Source organism: Spermophilus citellus (genome assembly GCF_964194105.1).
Source record: "Spermophilus citellus genome assembly, chromosome: 12".
NCBI lineage: Eukaryota > Metazoa > Chordata > Mammalia > Rodentia > Sciuridae > Spermophilus > Spermophilus citellus.
In genome coordinates, this window is record NC_138198.1 from 80,840,394 (window position 1) to 80,857,790 (window position 17,397).

The 17,397-nt window shown below is 38.4% G+C and overlaps 1 protein-coding gene across 2 annotated transcripts in view; it reads right to left on the bottom strand.

The window, feature by feature from the left end:
- Nucleotides 1-5,324, bottom strand: part of USP14 (ubiquitin specific peptidase 14) — a 36,268-nt gene extending 30,944 nt beyond the window's left edge. Inside the window, exon 1 of one of the 2 annotated variants that reach the window (XM_081263166.1) lies at nucleotides 5,074-5,324. In XM_081263166.1, coding sequence (XP_081119292.1) covers nucleotides 5,074-5,089 — 16 coding nt within the window. In that variant the 5' untranslated portion in view covers nucleotides 5,090-5,324. The remainder of the gene's footprint in view (nucleotides 1-5,073) is intronic. The other variant, XM_081263165.1, reaches the window with a different exon arrangement.
- Nucleotides 5,325-17,397: the final 12,073 nt, after the last annotated feature.

A 17,397-nucleotide genomic window follows, 5' to 3' on the forward strand; every position in this document is an offset into this window, starting at 1 on the left:
ATTAATATACAAGTTTTGCCGGGCACAATAGCAATAGCACATGACTGTAATCTTGGCTGCTTGACAGGCTGAAGCAGAAAGATCCCATGTTCAAGGCCTGCCTGGGAGACTTAGGGAGATCTTGTCTCAAAATAAAAAATAAGGGTTGGGGATGTAGCTCAGTGCTAGGGCACCCTTAGGTTCAATACTCAATTCTGCAGCAACAACTACAAGAAATATCCAAGTCTTCTAAATCCTACTCCAGAAATCTCTGCAGACTGAAGTGGATTTCTCATCACACTCAAACTTAACAATTTCCCAGAATAAAGAGGTTCACAGCCTTCATGAAGTGTTTATCCAAAGAATCATTTGAATCAATATATACTGTTGGAACAAAAGGAGGAGACAAAGGTTATACAGTTTACCAGGAGACAAGAAAATCTTGGAATAAAGTATACTGAGAATAGGCCAAGGATTATAGGTGTTGTTCCTGAGCAAGAAATGCTCAAATATTAAGAATCTATAGATATACCTAAATCACTAAAAAAATATATAAAAATCCCATATCACATTTATTAGGATGGCTCGTACTACTGGTTTTTTTAAAATTGTTTGTTTTTTAAACAGAACAAGTGCTAATGAGTGTATGGAAAAAACTGGAACCCATGTACACTGCTAATGTAAGTGTAAAATGGCAGCCACTGTGGGAAACAATCTGGCATTTCTTCAAAAAAATAAACTCAGAATTAAGATATTCAACTACCAAGAAGAACTGAAAGCAGGTACTCAAAGAGATAACAGTGTACATGTCCATAGCAGCATTATTCACAACAACCCACAATGGAACAGTATTCAGCCTTATGAAATTTTTACATATACTACAACATGGATTAATCTTGGAGACACTGTGTTATGTGAAATAAGCTAGTCCTAAAAAGACAAAACGGGGCTGGGGTTGTGGCTCAGCAGTAGAGCACTAGCTAAGCACATGCAAGGTTCTGGGTTCTATCCTCAGCACCACATAAAAATAAATAAATAAAATAAAGGTATTGTGTCCAACTACAACTAAAAAATAAATATTTTTTTAAAAAGACAAATACTATATGGTTCCACATATATGAGGTACCCTGAATAATCAAATTCATAAAGACAAGAAGAGAATATCCCCTGTCATCAAGTAGGGTAAGAAGAAATGGGGAGTTTCACTTTTAGAATATAAAATTTCTAGAGAGAGACAATAATGATGGTTGTGGAAAAATGTGAATATACTTAGTGATATCAAACTATTCATAAAAAAACAGTTAAGATAGTTGCTGGGTGCTGTGGCTGATGCCTGTAGTCTTGGCAACTCAGGAAGCTGTCAGAGAAGGGCAACAGCCAGTTAAGATGGTAAATTTTGTTACATATATTTTACTCCAATAAAAATATCTTGGTCAGGGTTCAATCCTCAGCACCACATAAAGTAAAATAAAGACATAACTAAAATATATATATCTCTTGGTCAGCCTCATAAAACAGCTAACTTTTAAAACAAGTAATAATAAACTAAAGGATACACATTGTTTCCATTGAAAATTTTATATCTTTAAAAATGAGAATCTCACAACTAATAGTTCTCTTGATTTCAAACTTCTGAAATCAGAATTTGAAAACCTGCTTCCAGTTCTATCATCAGTTTGTTGACTATATCAAGCACTCACTTTAATTGACAAGCACAGAACCTATATATACTTACTATATAAATTACACAATAATGTTATTATATATTATAAAGGTATGGAATACAGAGGAATGCTTCATGAACAAGAAAGGATTTTTTATAGGAACTGCTAACTTTGGAATTATGACCATCAACTATTTTTTTTGTTTTGTTTTTGTTGTTTTTTTTGTTACTGGGGATTGAACCCAGGGGCACTTAACCACTGAGCCACATCCCCAGCCTTGATAAGTTGCTAAGGCTGACTTTGAACTCATGATCCTCCTGCCTAGCATCCAGAGTCTCTGGGATACAGGTATATGCCACCATAACTGGCTGGCCATCAGAAAAAAATTCAGAGCTAGCCAAAGAATAAAAAAGTTTTGCTAAAAGATGATATAGGGGCTAGGGATGTGGCTCAAGTGGTAGCGCGCTCACCTAGCATGCGTGAGGCACTGGGTTTGATTCTCAGCACCACATAAAAAAAATAAAGATATTGTGTCCACTTAAAACTAAAAAATAAACATTAAAAAAAAGATGAGATAAATATTCAATAGCATAGAGCATGCTTTCCAAAATGTAAAAAATCCCCAAAGTAAAGGGGAAATAGCAAATCAAACTGAAGCTGACTAAGGATCAAGTCAGGAAGATATGTAAGTCAAACTAGAACACACATGTGAGTTCTATGTTGTAGGCTATGTGTAATCCCTGAAAGACTTTCATAAAGGATATCTTGGTCTGGTTTTGAATAGTATTGGATTACTTTAGCAGTAGCAGGTAAAATCAATTTGCAGGTGGTATAACTGTAATCACTAAGAAAATAGAAATACAATAATAAGGGGCTAGAGATGTAGCTCAGAATTGGAGAGCCTGCTTAGGATGTTCTGGGCTCTGGGTTTGTTCCCTAACAACAGAAAAAAAAAAAATTAAGAAACATACAGTCAGGTGCAGTGGTACATGCCTATAATCCCAAGATACTTGGGAAGCTGAGGCAGAAGGATTCAAGTTTGAGGCCAGACCAGGTAATTTAGCAAGACTCTGTCTCCAAAGAAAGGGCTGGGGACGTAGTTTAGTAGTGGAACACTTCCCTAGCCCTGGGTTCAGTTGGCGAGGAGGGAGGGTATAAAAATAAGCCAAGCTAAAGATGATATAAGATTAAATCAAAATAATATTAGAAATTGCCAGTCCTACAGCACATGCCTGTATCAGCTGAGGCAAGAGGATCTCAAGTTCCAGGCCAGGCCAGGAAAAAAAAAATGCTGAAGATTTAGCTCAATGGTAGAGTGCTTGCCTAGTTGAGAGACAGTTGAGATAGAGAGGGACCAACCAGAGAAACCTATTTAAAATTTATTTAGCTGTGTCACCAGCCATGGATGGCCTTCTTAAACTTTTTGCTTATCCAAAAATGGAAATCATACCAGTAACACAGGATTATGTTAAAGATTAAAACAAGGCAAAGCATATAAAACCCCAGCTCACATGGCGTGGCACTGTGGCCCATGCCTGTAATCCCAGCAGCTCAGAAGCCAACCTCAAAAACTTAGAAAGGGGGCTCGGGATGTGTCTCAAGTGGTAGCGAGCTCGCCTGGCATGTGTGAGGCACTGGGTTCGATCCTCAGCACCACATAAAAGAAAATAAAGATATTGTGTCCACCTAAAACTAAATTTATATATATATATATATATATATATATATATATATATATATATATATATATTTTAAACTTAGAAAGGTCCTAACCAACTTAATGAAACCCTGTCTCTAAATAAATTTTTTTTAAAAAAGGTTTGGGGATGTGGCTCAGTGTTTGAGTGCCCCTGGGTTCAATCCCTGGGTACAAAAAAAAAAAAAAAAAAAAAAAAATCCAGCTTACATTGGGTGTTCAATAATCTTTATCGTACTTATCTTTAATCATTTAAGAATCTAGATAGTAAAACTTAAGGAATGGTACTTAAAATGTTCTCTTCATTTTAATATAAGGCTTTTTGCTGATCTTGAAAATACAGACTCTCAACATAGAGATGTCAATGGAAGGGACCTTTGAAATTTACTTCAATACCTACATGTTGGGAATGAGAAAAAGATCTGATTAAATATTTAACACAGAACTAAATTTTTAAGTTAGAATCTATTGTGGCATTTTTTGCAGGAATAAAGAGAAAGATTGGTTTTGTTGTATGTTTATAAACCTACCAATGTGTTAGTAGGTAGCCTTCTTTATCAACCATTATTTAATTAATGCCCCCTCAATTTAATACTGCATATCCCATTTCAAGATAGGATATTTCAAGCTGTGGCTTTAGAAAAGGGTTGGGTAATTATTATTAAAGCTTGGATTCAAAATTCTAGACCATCAAGAATCCAGCTAGAGATTAAACAGTACTCTTGATTCACTGAAAATCCTGAACTTTAAAGGAAATATGACACAGTCGGGTAAGGGACAGTCAATAAATCACATATCCATACCTAATTAGGGCCATTATACACATGTTAGGTGCCATTTTGAATAAGACTGGAAAACAGTAGGTCCATTAAGTAAGTAAAAATGTGATTCCTGGTCAACATGTTAGGCAGCCATAGAGCAAACCAGTCCTGTCAAATGCCAAACAAAAACGAGGGCGGAGGGCTAGGAATATGGCTCAAGTAGTAGCGCTCCTCTGGCATGCGTGGGGCGCTGGGTTCGATCGTCAGCACCACATAAAAATAAAGATGTTGTGTCCACCTAAAGCTAGAAAATAAATATATATTTTTAAAAAACGCTGGCGGATATTTACATTCGTCTACCTCTCAAAGCTAACACAACACTTTGGTTACAGAAGTCCAATACAATATATGATGAAACGAAAACGAATAAGTAAATACACAGGTTTTTCAATCTGCCTCGGAACAGAACTGAAATGGGCATAAAGGGGGCAGCTGAGCCAAAAGGCAGCAAAGGGCAGCTATCAACCCCAAGGAGGATGAAGGCCACTCTTAACACCCCTGAGTCCCTCCATCCCTACCCTCTTTCCCCACTTCCTTCCGCAGCTGCCACCAAGAAGCCCAAAGGACTAGCACTGCACCTGCAGCCTGGTCCCTGGCACCCCAGGACACACCCTCACCTTCCACAGCACACTAGGACAGCGACAAACTATTCTGCAGAGTCATGACTCGGAGCAGCTTCCCCATCTCTACTCCGGCTCCCATCCCACCCAGCAGGCGGCTCCCACGCGTGGCAAGTCTCCGTCGCAACAGGGAGGGGAAGGTGCCAGGGTCGTCCCCGCTCTGCAGCCACCCAGCGCACCCCACCCTTGCGCTCCCCCAGTCCATGCCCCGCGCCCGCCTCTGCAGGCTAGGCCTACGTGGAGGCCTAAGCGTCCGCCCCGAGAGTGAGATAAGAGGCGAGGAGGGAGCTCACCGGAGTACAGTGGCATGGCTGGGGTGCGCAGGGAGGTGGTGGCGTAGGAAGGCTGGTCCTGGCAAAGACCGCACAGGGAAAGGGACCAGAAGAAGCTTGTGGAGGCGGCCCAGGTGCAAGCACGGTGGTGGCGGCTCGGGTGCGACGAGTCTCATTCAAACCGGCCACTAGCGATGACGCAGCAGCACGCAGTTCGCCCACAGAGAGAGACTGCAGGGAGGAGACGCGGCAGAGAGGACAGGGGCGGAGCCTGCAGGGTGGCTGGAGCCGGGCGGAGGCGGGAGACGGACGGACGGGCGGAGCGAGGCAGGGGCGGGCCGTGGGCACACGGGCCCCAGCCCCCGGAACAGGTGCGCGCCTGCGTACTGGACGCCCACTCGGGCTGACTGACCGCGTGGTCCACGAGGCCCCGCCTGCCCCGCGGGTTGAATGAGAACCTGCCTTACCCCTGGCTGTCTGATTTCCAAAAGTGACTTTTCCCTGTTTTCAAAAATGGTGGGTCATTGCAACCAGAGACTTTTTGTTTTTCACGTACCCAGCTAGGGAACTGGGAGTTGAGGGGCCTTGCTCTATGTCACATTTATTAAGGGGATTAAAATGTGTTGAGCATCGTGATTGTACCTACATAAAATTAGTGATCATACAAGGACTTATTCTAAATCCCAGCTCTTACTAGCTGTAGGACTCTGAGCCTTAGTTTATCTATATAATGGAAATGATAGTGTCTACATTCTGATTGTTTTGGAGATTAAATTAGGTTATGTAAAGAAGGTACTTAGCACAGTATGAAATAAATGATAACTATTATATCACTTATTAGATAATGTATAGTTGTTATTATAACAGTAAAGACTTGCAAGGGGTTTCGTAGGGCATGGTTACAGAAGCGGGCTATGGGTAGCTTTATTGCCTGTTTTGCAAATGTCTGGTAATATAGTTCTCTAAAATAGATCTTTAAAAACAGTGCATATGTCTGGAGTGGTGGTGCACACCTGTAATCCCAGCTACTCAGGAGGCTAAAGCAGGAGAATGTAAGTTCAAGGCCAGCCTGGGCAACTTAGGGAGTGACTGTCTCAAAATAAAAATGAAAAGGGCTAGGGATGGAGCTCAGCAGTAGGGGTCCCGGGATTTAGCCCCTAAGGTTGTGGGGAATGACGTGGAATATATAATGCATAGGTCATTTATGGAAAAGTCTTTGCTGCCTCTTGTTGAAGTTGATAGGGAGACCTAAAGATGTAAGGGTGCAAGTGCAAAATCATTCTCTAAACTGCACTCCCATTGCACCCAAATGTTCCCTTAGTAACTCTGATCACACTTCTCAATGTGGTTTTCCTCATCATTATAAACATGAATCTTGGCTGTTAGGTACTTGGGCATTATTTGATGCTATGAGAATTGGATATGAAAGCAACATACTTTTGATACCACCCATTACCCGTGACAAGTCCTGCTTCCTCACATGTTGAATTATAACATTAGAGAAGCACACTGAGGCAAACATATAAAGCAGGGTTTATTTAAAAGGGGTAACATAGACTTCTCCTGGGAGGGAGTAGAGGGCCATGGCTGGTATCCTGGTATCTCAAGAAGTGAGGGTGACCTGCCTTTTTATATGTCTTAGGCTTCCTTTGTTCTCCTGCTCTCTTCCCTTATCTGTCTCTTTCCTGCCCAGGAGATGCTCAGTGAGATCACCAAAAGGTGAGAAGCAAATGGGCCAGAGGGGCCAAGGTGGCATGATCTTGGCAGGTGAGGAGGGACAATCCCTTGGACAGGTTATCATAGCAACTGGTTGGAGCAGGGGCAGGTTATCTGGATAAGGGTAGAGGAAGGGCGCTGAAGGCATTAGCATTTCAATCCCTCTCCAATTTTCTGACCTCACTCAAATTGGCCTCCTTGATCCAACCTGACTTGATTTACCTATCTATACAGATTGCTTGTCTAATTCTGGCTTCACTTTAAGCTTAGTTTTTCTATATATGACCTTCTAGATCAAGTTTGTTTTCAGCACCACAATGTCTCCTTTGGTATAGCTAACTTCTTCCAGCCTCTCTGGTGATCTGTTGAGCTAAATTTAAAATAGATAGGAGCTGTGAAACCATTCTAGCAACTGAAAGGGAGCATAAAAGGAAATTTGCAGAGCTAAGTGCCTTGATGTATGCCTGTAATCCCAGGGGGTTAAGAGGCTAAGGCAGGAGGATAGCTAGTTCCAGGCCAGCCTCAGCAATTTAGTAAGGCCCTAAGGAACTTAGCAAGACACTGTATCAAAATAAAAAATTAAAAAAGGGCTGGGGATGTGGCTCAGTGGTTAAGCCCCTCTCGGTTCAATCCCTGGTACCAAAAAAAAAGGAAATTTGCAGAATTAGCCTTCCACTGTGTCAGAGAGGGTTGTAGATGACAGCAATAAGCCCTGTTCTACCTATATTTAATGGATAGACTCCTCTTTGTAAGGTGGACTTCTTTAAATAATGAATATATTGGTAAGATCTCAACAAGCATGTTTATGAATAAATAAACAAGGCTATTAAAATATATAGTGAACTAACTACCTGTGGTTTATTGATTAGAATACCCTGTGCTCATCTTGCTAAAAGAAATTCTGTCCAACTTTAAAGTCTCTGTTTATTGCTAAATCTTTCAGATAAAACTTGAAGCCTACTCCCATGATTGCCCCTTCCTGCCTATGAAATAGTCTTACATTATTAGCTATTTTTTTCTTTTATTCAACTAGCATGTAGTGACCCGGACATGTAAAATAGAAGTTATGGGTGCAAAATGAATTAAACAAAGGTCTTGTCCTAATAGAACAAAGTATGTATAGGAATGTTAAAACATGCACATATTAGCTCCATAACTTTTTTCCTTAATTGGAGCACCTGACTGGAAACAGGAGAAACTAGATAATTGGTTGGTATAATATAGTGTAGCAGCCCAGCACGATAGCATACACCTGTGATCTCAGCCACTCAAGAGGCTGAGGCAGAAGAATCACAAGTTCAAGGCCAGCCTTGGTTATTTTAGCAAGACCCTGTCTCAAATTTTTTAAAAGAGGGCTGGGGTTATAGCTCGGTGGTAGAGCACTTGCCTGGCACTTGTGAGGCCCAGGGTTTGATCTTCAACACCACATAAAAATACAAGTATTGTGTCCATCTACAACTTAAAAAAATTTTTTAAAGGGTTGGGAATGTACTTGGTGGTAGAGCACTGTACATTCAATCCCAGCAACATACATTCACACACACACACACACACACACACACACACACACACACGAACGAAAATAATATAGGGTAGATAACATCATCAACAAGAAAACCAGGGAAGCAGCACAGAAAAATGGATTAGGAATCAAGAGAGTTGGACAGCAGGGAGCAAAGGCAGATCATGTCATACAAATAGCCTGCCCATTCCAGTCACCCTGGAACTTTTCTAATCTTGTGTTTATATCACTCCCTCAACATTGTGCCCTGAGAAAGAATATGTAATTGGCCAATGTTCCCTTACCCTCTAAGCCTATAATGAAAGGAATTTCAGGCTCAGTCTCCCATCCAGACACATTGAGGGATGGGGCATGGACTATTCAAATAGAGAAGAAAAAAAAGGCCATGTATTAATTTTCCCTGGCTAATATAACCAGCTACCATAAACTTAGTGGCTTAAAACAGTACAGATTTATCATCCTACAGCTTTGGTGAAGAGACATCCAAGAATGGTCTTAACCTTAATGGGTTGAGTCTATAGCCTTTCTGGAGGCTCTAGAGAATCTGTCCCTTACCTTCTCCAGACTCCAGAAGCTGTCTATATCTTCAACTCCCGTCTCTGTCCCTGCAATGGCATCTCTCCAACTTCAGCAGTTACTTCTCTGACCACTGCCTCTCTCTTTATAAGGTCCCTTGTAATTACATCGGTCCCACCTGGATAATCCAAGATAATCTTCTCATCTTAACCACATCACCAAGTCTCTTTGGAAGGTAACATTCACAGGTTCAAGAGATTAGGACATGGGTGTATTTTCAGAAGTATTATTCTGTCTACTAGAGACGATCATAAATAAAAATAGTAAACATCCACTATACTTTTTTTTATCATGTATCATTCTAATGTTCTGATGTTGCTGTCTATTAAGTTATGTCTTTCTAGGAAAAAAAAGCCCAGCCTTAAATAATTTAGGATCCTCAATATTTGTGTGTATACATATATACACACGTATATACATGAAGGGGGGAGAGGGAGATGGCCTAGAACAATACTTTCTTTTAAAAAATATGTTCATAAGTATTTCATAAAATTGATGCAAAATCTATTTTGGGGTCAACAGATGATGCAGATTATATAAAGTGGATGTATGCTGGTATGATAAAGAGGCCTCAATATTTAATTACTTAAAGAAGCTAGAAGGTTATGGAGGAGTCAGGGGAGAGCAAAGGCAAGGTTGTTTATAGACCATCATACTTTCTACCCATAAAGCGGCTCCACTACCTGCTGCAGAAGGGTGTCTCCAAGTTGAATATAAGCTCAAATCACCTGGGATCTTGTTAAAATGCAGATTCTCTTTCCACAGGTGTTGGGTAGTTTAAAATACTAATGAGCTCTCAAGAGACACTAATATTCATAGTCCAAAAATGACCCTTTTGAATAGCAATGTGTTAAGGGTCTTGTCTTTTCCTTCTTGGTGGAAGATGGTTGCAGGCACATCCAGGTTTCAGCTCACAGAAAGAAGAAATAAAAGGGGGGAAAATACAAGAGAGCAATTTCCTTTTAAGCAAGAAGAACTACAGCAATGTTTACAAGTTATTTCCATTCACATTTCATTGGTGAAAACGGTTATATGGCCATGCTTAGCTACATGGAAGCCTGGGAAGTATAGTTTCTAATAAGACATAGCACACAAGCTTAAACCCTATTATTATACAGGAAGGAGACAGTAGTTCATTTTGGTAGAAAACCAACAGTTTCTGCTATGCAAATGTTGGTTTCTTTTGTGAATAATCTTCAAGCTTATAATTTTTTTCTAAAACAATTAACAAAATTCTTTGTTTTGTTTTCTCAGCTATAAAATGAATATGATAATGTCTATGAATCAGGGTTGTAAGATTTAAAGTGCATGTTATGTCAAAAATAATGGACCAGGGATTGGGGTTGTGGCTCAGTGGTAGAGTGCTCGTCTAGCATGTGTAAGGCACTGGGTTCGATAAAGGTATTGTATCCATCTACAACTAAAAAAATTTTTAAAAACGAATAATGACCAAGTACAGTTGACTCAGAACAGAATAACCGATGCACTTGTATTTTTACCTATTTACCTTCCAGATTAAGTTCAATTCCTACAGTTTCTTATTAAAATTTTTCTTTTAAAACAAAAATCTTCACAATTGGACACAAACTGTTCTGCCTTATGCTTAATATTTTCCTCCATTTACTATTTCAATTAAAATTAATAATGTTTGAATCAGACATGACAGCACATACCTGTAATCCCAGGAGGGGTTCAGGAGGCTGGAGCCAGAGGATTGAAAGTTCAAGGCCAGCCTGGGCAATTTAAACAGATCCTGTCTCAAAATAGTTTAGAAAGGGTCAGGGATGTACCTTAATGGTAGAGTGCTTGCCTAGAATGCATAAGGCTCTGGTTTCAATACCCAGTGCTACAAAACAAACAAAATAAATTGCATGATGTTTGAGTATACAGTCAGTCCTCTGTATTCACAGATGCCATATGCATATATATATATATATATATATATATATATATATATATATAGCCAACCACAGATCAAATCTTTTTTTTAAAATTGTGACTGCACTGACCATGTAGAGACTTTTTTCCTGGACATTATTCCCTAAATAATACAGTATAACAACTCTTTACATAACATTGACATTGTATTAAGTATAATAAGTAATCTAGAGATGATTTGAACTACATGGGAGGATGTGAATAGATTCTGTACAAATACTGTTTCCTTTTATATAAGGGGTTTGAGCACAGGAAGAGTTTGTTGTCTGGAGGAATTCCTGGAACCTGTTCTACTCAGACACCAAGAATTGACAGTACTGTGCCTGCCTTCTCTTTTTTGCTCCTCGCTCCTACCTTGGAAGGTCTACTAAATTTTTCTCCACTTACTCACATCTCGTGTCTTTAATATATGTGTCTTACAAACCGGAAAGTTTTTTTCTGCCTCTTTAAGCAACTGCAGCTTGAATGCAATGTTTAGTTACTTTGTAGAGCATGATGTCCTAACATACACAAGGGTCTGGTTGATCCCCAGCATCAGAAAAAAACAAACAAAATTTGAATTTCTGAAATCCTAGATTTCAAGGAATTGAGATAACATTTAATTGCCTTCTATCTTTTAATATTTAATAACTTTTAACACTTAATATTACTTTTTTTTTTTTACTTTCCATTGATCCCATGTATTAGCATATGCTAGGCAAGCACTCTACCCTACCTAGCCCACTTAACCTCCTGCCTCAGCCTCATGAGTAGCTGGAGGGATTACAGGCATGCACCACCTTGCCTGGCAATAGGTAATATCCTTAGCATTTAATACTTAATGTTTTAATGTGTGTACATAGTAAATATATACATATATATGCATTTTAATCTTTTATTTTAAGACAGGGTCTTGCTAAATTTTTAAGGCTGGCCTTGAACTTGCTTCAGCCTCTTGAGATTACAAAAATGTGGGATTACGTGGGATTAAAAGTGTGTGCTGGGTTGGGATTGTGGCTCAGAGGTAGAGCATTTGCTGCCATGCATGAGGCACTGAGTTCGATCCCCAGCACCACATAAAAATAAAATAAAGATATTGTGTCCCTCTATAAATGAAAACAAATATTTTTTTTAAAAGTGTGTGCTATGTGTCCAGCAATAAGTTATATATTTTAAAAATTTTTTTCAAATGTTATTAGTTTATTTTTTTTATATGGTGCTGAGGATCGAACCCAGTGCCTCACCCGTGCTAGGCAAGTGTTCTGCCACTAAGCCACAATCCCAGCCCAACAGTTATATTTTAATCCTTCCATTTAAACTGTGAAATACTTCTTTGCATCTTCTTCAGAAATATTTGACGATTCAGTTAGATAATTCAGGATCATATTGTGCTCTGAAGTACTTTAATAATTATAATTAGATTGCTGTCTATTATCTGCTTCATATCAGGACAGTGACTTGGATATATCTTGTTCATCTCTATGTCCCCTAGGCCTGGAACAGATCCTGCATGGGGTAAGCAATCTACATATTTGCTGCATGAATGGATTAAGGGCATTAGTGACAGGAATTTAGAGAAGAAAGAAACTGAAGTGAGTGTAAGGCAGCTGGAGGTAGGAGAGATCTAGAGAAATACAGAAAATGCAAAATTCCAAAGCAATCAAATTCATTAAATCATTAGTTATTCATTGATTATTCATGGACCCTACATTCCAGGATGTTATAGTGCATCAGAAAATGTAGAAAAAAATATTAAAATATGTAATAACACTGCATATTGACCTAGGAAGAAGACTAAGAAGAGGGGCAGAGGACACACAAGGCAGAGGACCTATGTGTGGAACTGTGTCAACAGATAAGACAGTGTGGGTAAGATGAATGTAATTACAGAGAGCCTGAGTGCCAAGATAAAAAGTTTAGTTTCTACTAAGTGGAGTTCCCTGTCTTCTTAAAGTAACTGTTTGTCACACACCAAAAAAATGGAATATTGACATTTCCATGTGCTAGACTTTTCCAGATACTCTCTCATTTCAAAGATCACTGATTAGCAAAGATATAACCTAAATAAAGAATTCTTTTTTATTATTTATTTTTTAGTTGTAGTTGGACACAATACCTTTATTTTATTATTTTTTTAATGTGGTGCTGAGGATCGAACCTAGTGCCTGACACATGCTAGGCAAGTGCTCTACCACTGAGCCACAACCAAACCCCTTTGAGCCCTTTTATCCCCCCATTTCACCTTCTGATTACTTTCAGCTATACCATTTGTAAAGATCTAGCTTGATCTGACTGCAGCTGTCTTGGTTCATTTTTTTTCTTTTTTTAAATTTTTTTTATTATTAGTTGTTCAAAACATTACAAAGCTCTTGACATATCATATGTCATACATTTGATTCAAGTGGGTTAGGAACTCCCATTTTTACCCCATATACAGATTGCAGAATCACATCGGTTACACATCCACGTTTTTACATACTGTCATACTAGTGTCTGTTGTATTCTGTTGCCTTTCCTATCCTCTACTATCCCCCCTCCCCTCCCCTCCCATCTTCTGTCTCTACCCCATCTACTATAATTCATTTCTCTTCCTTGTTTTTTTTTCCCTTTCCCCTCACTTCCTCTTATATGTAATTTTGTATAACCCTGAGGGTCTCCTTCCATTTCCATGCAATTTCCCTTCTCTCTACCTTTCCCTCCCACCTCTCATCCCTGTTTAATGTTAATCTTCTTCTCATGCTCTTCATCCCTGCTCGGTTCTTAGTTGATCTCCTTGTATCAAAGAAGACATTTGGCATTTGTTTTTTAGGAATTGGCTAGCTTCACTTAGCATAATCTGCTCTAATGCCATCCATTTCCCTGCAAATTCCATGATTTTGTAATTTTTTAGTGCAGAGTAATACTCCATTGTGTATAAATGCCACATTTTTTTTTTTACATTCATCTATTGAAGGGCATCTGGGTTGGTAACACAGTCTAGCTATTGTGAATTGTACTGCTATGAACATCGATGTAGCAGTATCCCTATAGTACGCTCTTTTAAGGTATTTAGGGAATAGTCTAAGAAGGGGAATAGCTGGGTCAAATGGTGGTTCCATTCCCAGTTTTCCAAGGAATCTCCATACTGCTTTCCAAATTGGCCTCAGCAATTTGCATTCCCACCAGCAATGTACAAGTGTACCCTTTTCCCCACATCCTCGCCAGCACTTGTTGTTGTTTGACTTCATAATGGCTGCCAATCTTACTGGAGTGAGATGGTATCTTAGGGTGGTTTTGATTTGCATTTCTCTGACTGCTAGAGATGGTGAGCATTTTTTCATGTACTTGTTGATTGATTGTATGTCCTCCTCTGAGAAGTGTCTGTTCAGGTCCTTGGCCCACTTGTTCATTGGGTTATTTGTTGTCTTATTGTCTAATTTTTTGAGTTCTTTGTATACTCTGGATATTAGGGCTCTATCTGAAGTGTGAGGAGTAAAAATTTGTTCCCATGATGTAGGCTCCCTATTTACCTCTCTTATTGTTTCTCTTGCTTAGAAAAACGTTTTAGTTTGAGTAAGTCCCATTTGTTGATTCTTGTTTTTAACTCTTGTGCTATGGGTGTCCTATTAAGGAATTTTGAGCCCGACCCCACAATATGTAGATTGGAGCCAACTTTTCTTCTATTAGACGCAGAGTTTCTGATTTGATATCAAGCTCCTTGATCCATTTTGAGTTAACTTTTGTGCATGGTGAGAGAAAGGGATTCAGTTTCATTTTGTTGCATATGGATTTCCAGTTTTCCCAGCACCATTTGTTGAAGATGCTATCCTTCCTCCATTGCATGCTTTTAGCCACTTTGTCAAATATAAGATAGTTGTAATTTTGTGGATTGGTCTCTGTGTCCTCTATTCTGTACCATTGGTCCACCCGCCTGTTTTGGTACCAGTACCATGCTGGTTTTGTTACTATTGCTCTGTAGTATAGTTTGAAGTCTGGTATTGCTATACCTCCAGATTCACTCTTCCTGCTTAGAATTGCTTTTGCTATTCTGGGTCTTTTGTTTTTCCATATGAATTTCATGATTGCTTTATCTATTTCTATAAGAAATGCCTTTGGGATTTTGATTGGCATTGCATTAAACCTATAGAGAGCTTTTGGTAATATCGCCATTTTGATGATGTTAGTTCTGCCTATCCATGAACAAGGTATATTTTTCCATCTTCTAAGATCTTCTTCTATTTAGCTCTTTAGGGTTCTGTAGTTTTCATTTTAATAATCTTTCACCTCTTTTGTTAGGTTGATTCCCAAGTATTTTTTTTTTGAGGATATTGTGAATGGGGTGGTTGTCCTCATTTCCATTTCAGAAGATTTGTCACTGATATACAGGAATGCTTTTGATTTATGCGTGTTGATTTTATATCCTGCCACTTTGCTGAATTCATTTATTAGCTCTAGTAGTTTCTTTGTAGACCCTTTTGGGTCTGCTAGGTATAGAATCATGTCATCTGCAAATAGTGATAATTTAAGTTCTTCTTTTCCTATTTTTATGCCTTTAATTTCTTTTGTCTGTCTAATTGCTCTGGCCAGTGTTTCAAGAACTATGTTGAACAGAAGTGGTGATAGAGGGTCTTGTTCCAGATTTTAGAGGGAATGCCTTCAATTTTCCTCCATTCAGAATGATGCTAGCCTGAGGCTTAGCATAGATAGCTTTTACAATGTCAAGGAAAGTTCCTGTTATCCCTATTCTTCTAATGTTTTGAACATAAAGGGATGCTGTACTTTGTTGAATGCTTTTTCTGCATCTATCGAGATGATCACATGGTTCTTATCTTTAAGTCTATTGATGTGGTGAATTACATTTATTGATTTCCGTATATTGAACCATCCTTGCATCCCAGGGATGAATCCTACTTGATCATCGTGCACAATTTTTTTGATGTGTTTCTGTATCTGAATTGCCAGAATTTTATTGAGGATTTTTGCATCTAGGTTCATCAGAGATATTGGTCTGTAGTTTTCTTTCTTTGAAGTATCTTTGTCTGGTTCAGGAATCAAGGTGATGTTGGCCTCGTAGAAAGAATTTGGAAGTTCTCCTGCTTTTTCTATTTCCTGAAATAGCTTGAAAAGTATTGGTATTAGTTCTTCTTTGAAGGTTTTGTAAAACTCTGCTGTATACCCATCCAGTCCTGGGCTTTTCTTAGTTGGTAGTCTTTTGATGGCTTCTTCTATTTCCTCAATTGATATTGGTCTGTTTAGGTTGTGTGTATCCTCCTGACTCAATCTGGGCAGATCATATGACTTAAGAAATTCATCGATGCCTTCACTATCTTCTATTTCACTTGAGTATAAGGATTCAAAATAATTTCTAATTATCTTCTGTATTTCTGTAGTGTCTGTTGTGATATTGCCTTTTTCATCCCATATGCTAGTAATTTGAGTTTTCTCTCTTCTTCTCTTTGTTAGCATGGCTAAGGGTCTGTCGATCTTATTTATTTTTTCAAAGAACTAACTTTTAGTTTTGTCAACTTTTATAATTGTTTCTTTTGTTTCAATTTCGTTGATTTCAACTCTGATTTTACTTATTTCTTGCCTTCTACTACTTTTGCTATTGTTTTGCTCTTCTTTTTCTACGGTTTTGAGATGAAGTATGAGATCATTTATTTGTTGGTTTTTTTCTTTTTTTAAGGAATGAACTCCAAGCAATAAATTTTCCTCTTAGAACTGCTTTCATTGTGTCCCATAGATTCCGATATGTTGTGTCTGTGTTTTTATTTATCTCTAAGAATTTTTTAATTTCTTCCTTGATGTCTTCTGTAATCCATTGATCATTCAGTAACATATTATTCATTCTCCAAGTGATGCAGGATTTTTCCTTCCTTCTTTTATCATTGATTTCCAGTTTCATTCCATTATGATCAGATAGGATGCATGGTATTATTTCTACTCCTTTATAATTTCTAAGAGTTGCCCTGTGACATAATATATGGTCTATTTTTGAGAAGGATCCATGTGCTGCTGAGAAAAAAAGTGTAACTGCTTGATGTTGAGTGGTATATTCTATATATGTCAATTACGTCTAGGTTGTTAATTGTATTATTGAGTTCTATAGTTTCTCTATTCAACTTTTGTTTGGAAGATCTGTCCAGTGGTGAGAGAGGTGTGTTGAAGTCTCCCATAATTATTGTATGGTGGTCTATTTGACTCTTGAACTTGAGAAGAGTTTGTTTGATGAACATAGCTGCCCCATTGTTTGGGCGTATATATTTATGATTGTTATGTCTTGTTGGTGTGTGGTTCCCTTGAGCAGTATGTAGTGTCCTTCTTTATCCCTTTTGATTAACTTTGGCTTGAAGTCTATTTTATTTGATATGAGTATGGACACTCCTGCTTGTTTCCGAGGTTCATATGAGTGATATGATTTTTCCCAAACTTTCACCTTCAGTCTATGTATGTCTTTTCCTATCAAATGCATCTCCTGTAGGCAGCATATTGTTGGATCTTTTTTCTTTTTGATCCATTCTACTAGTCTGTTTCTCTTGATTGGCAAGTTTAAGCCATTAACATTTAGGGTTACTATTGAGATATGGTTTGTACTTTCAGCCATATTTGTTTATTTATGTTACTTAACATGATTT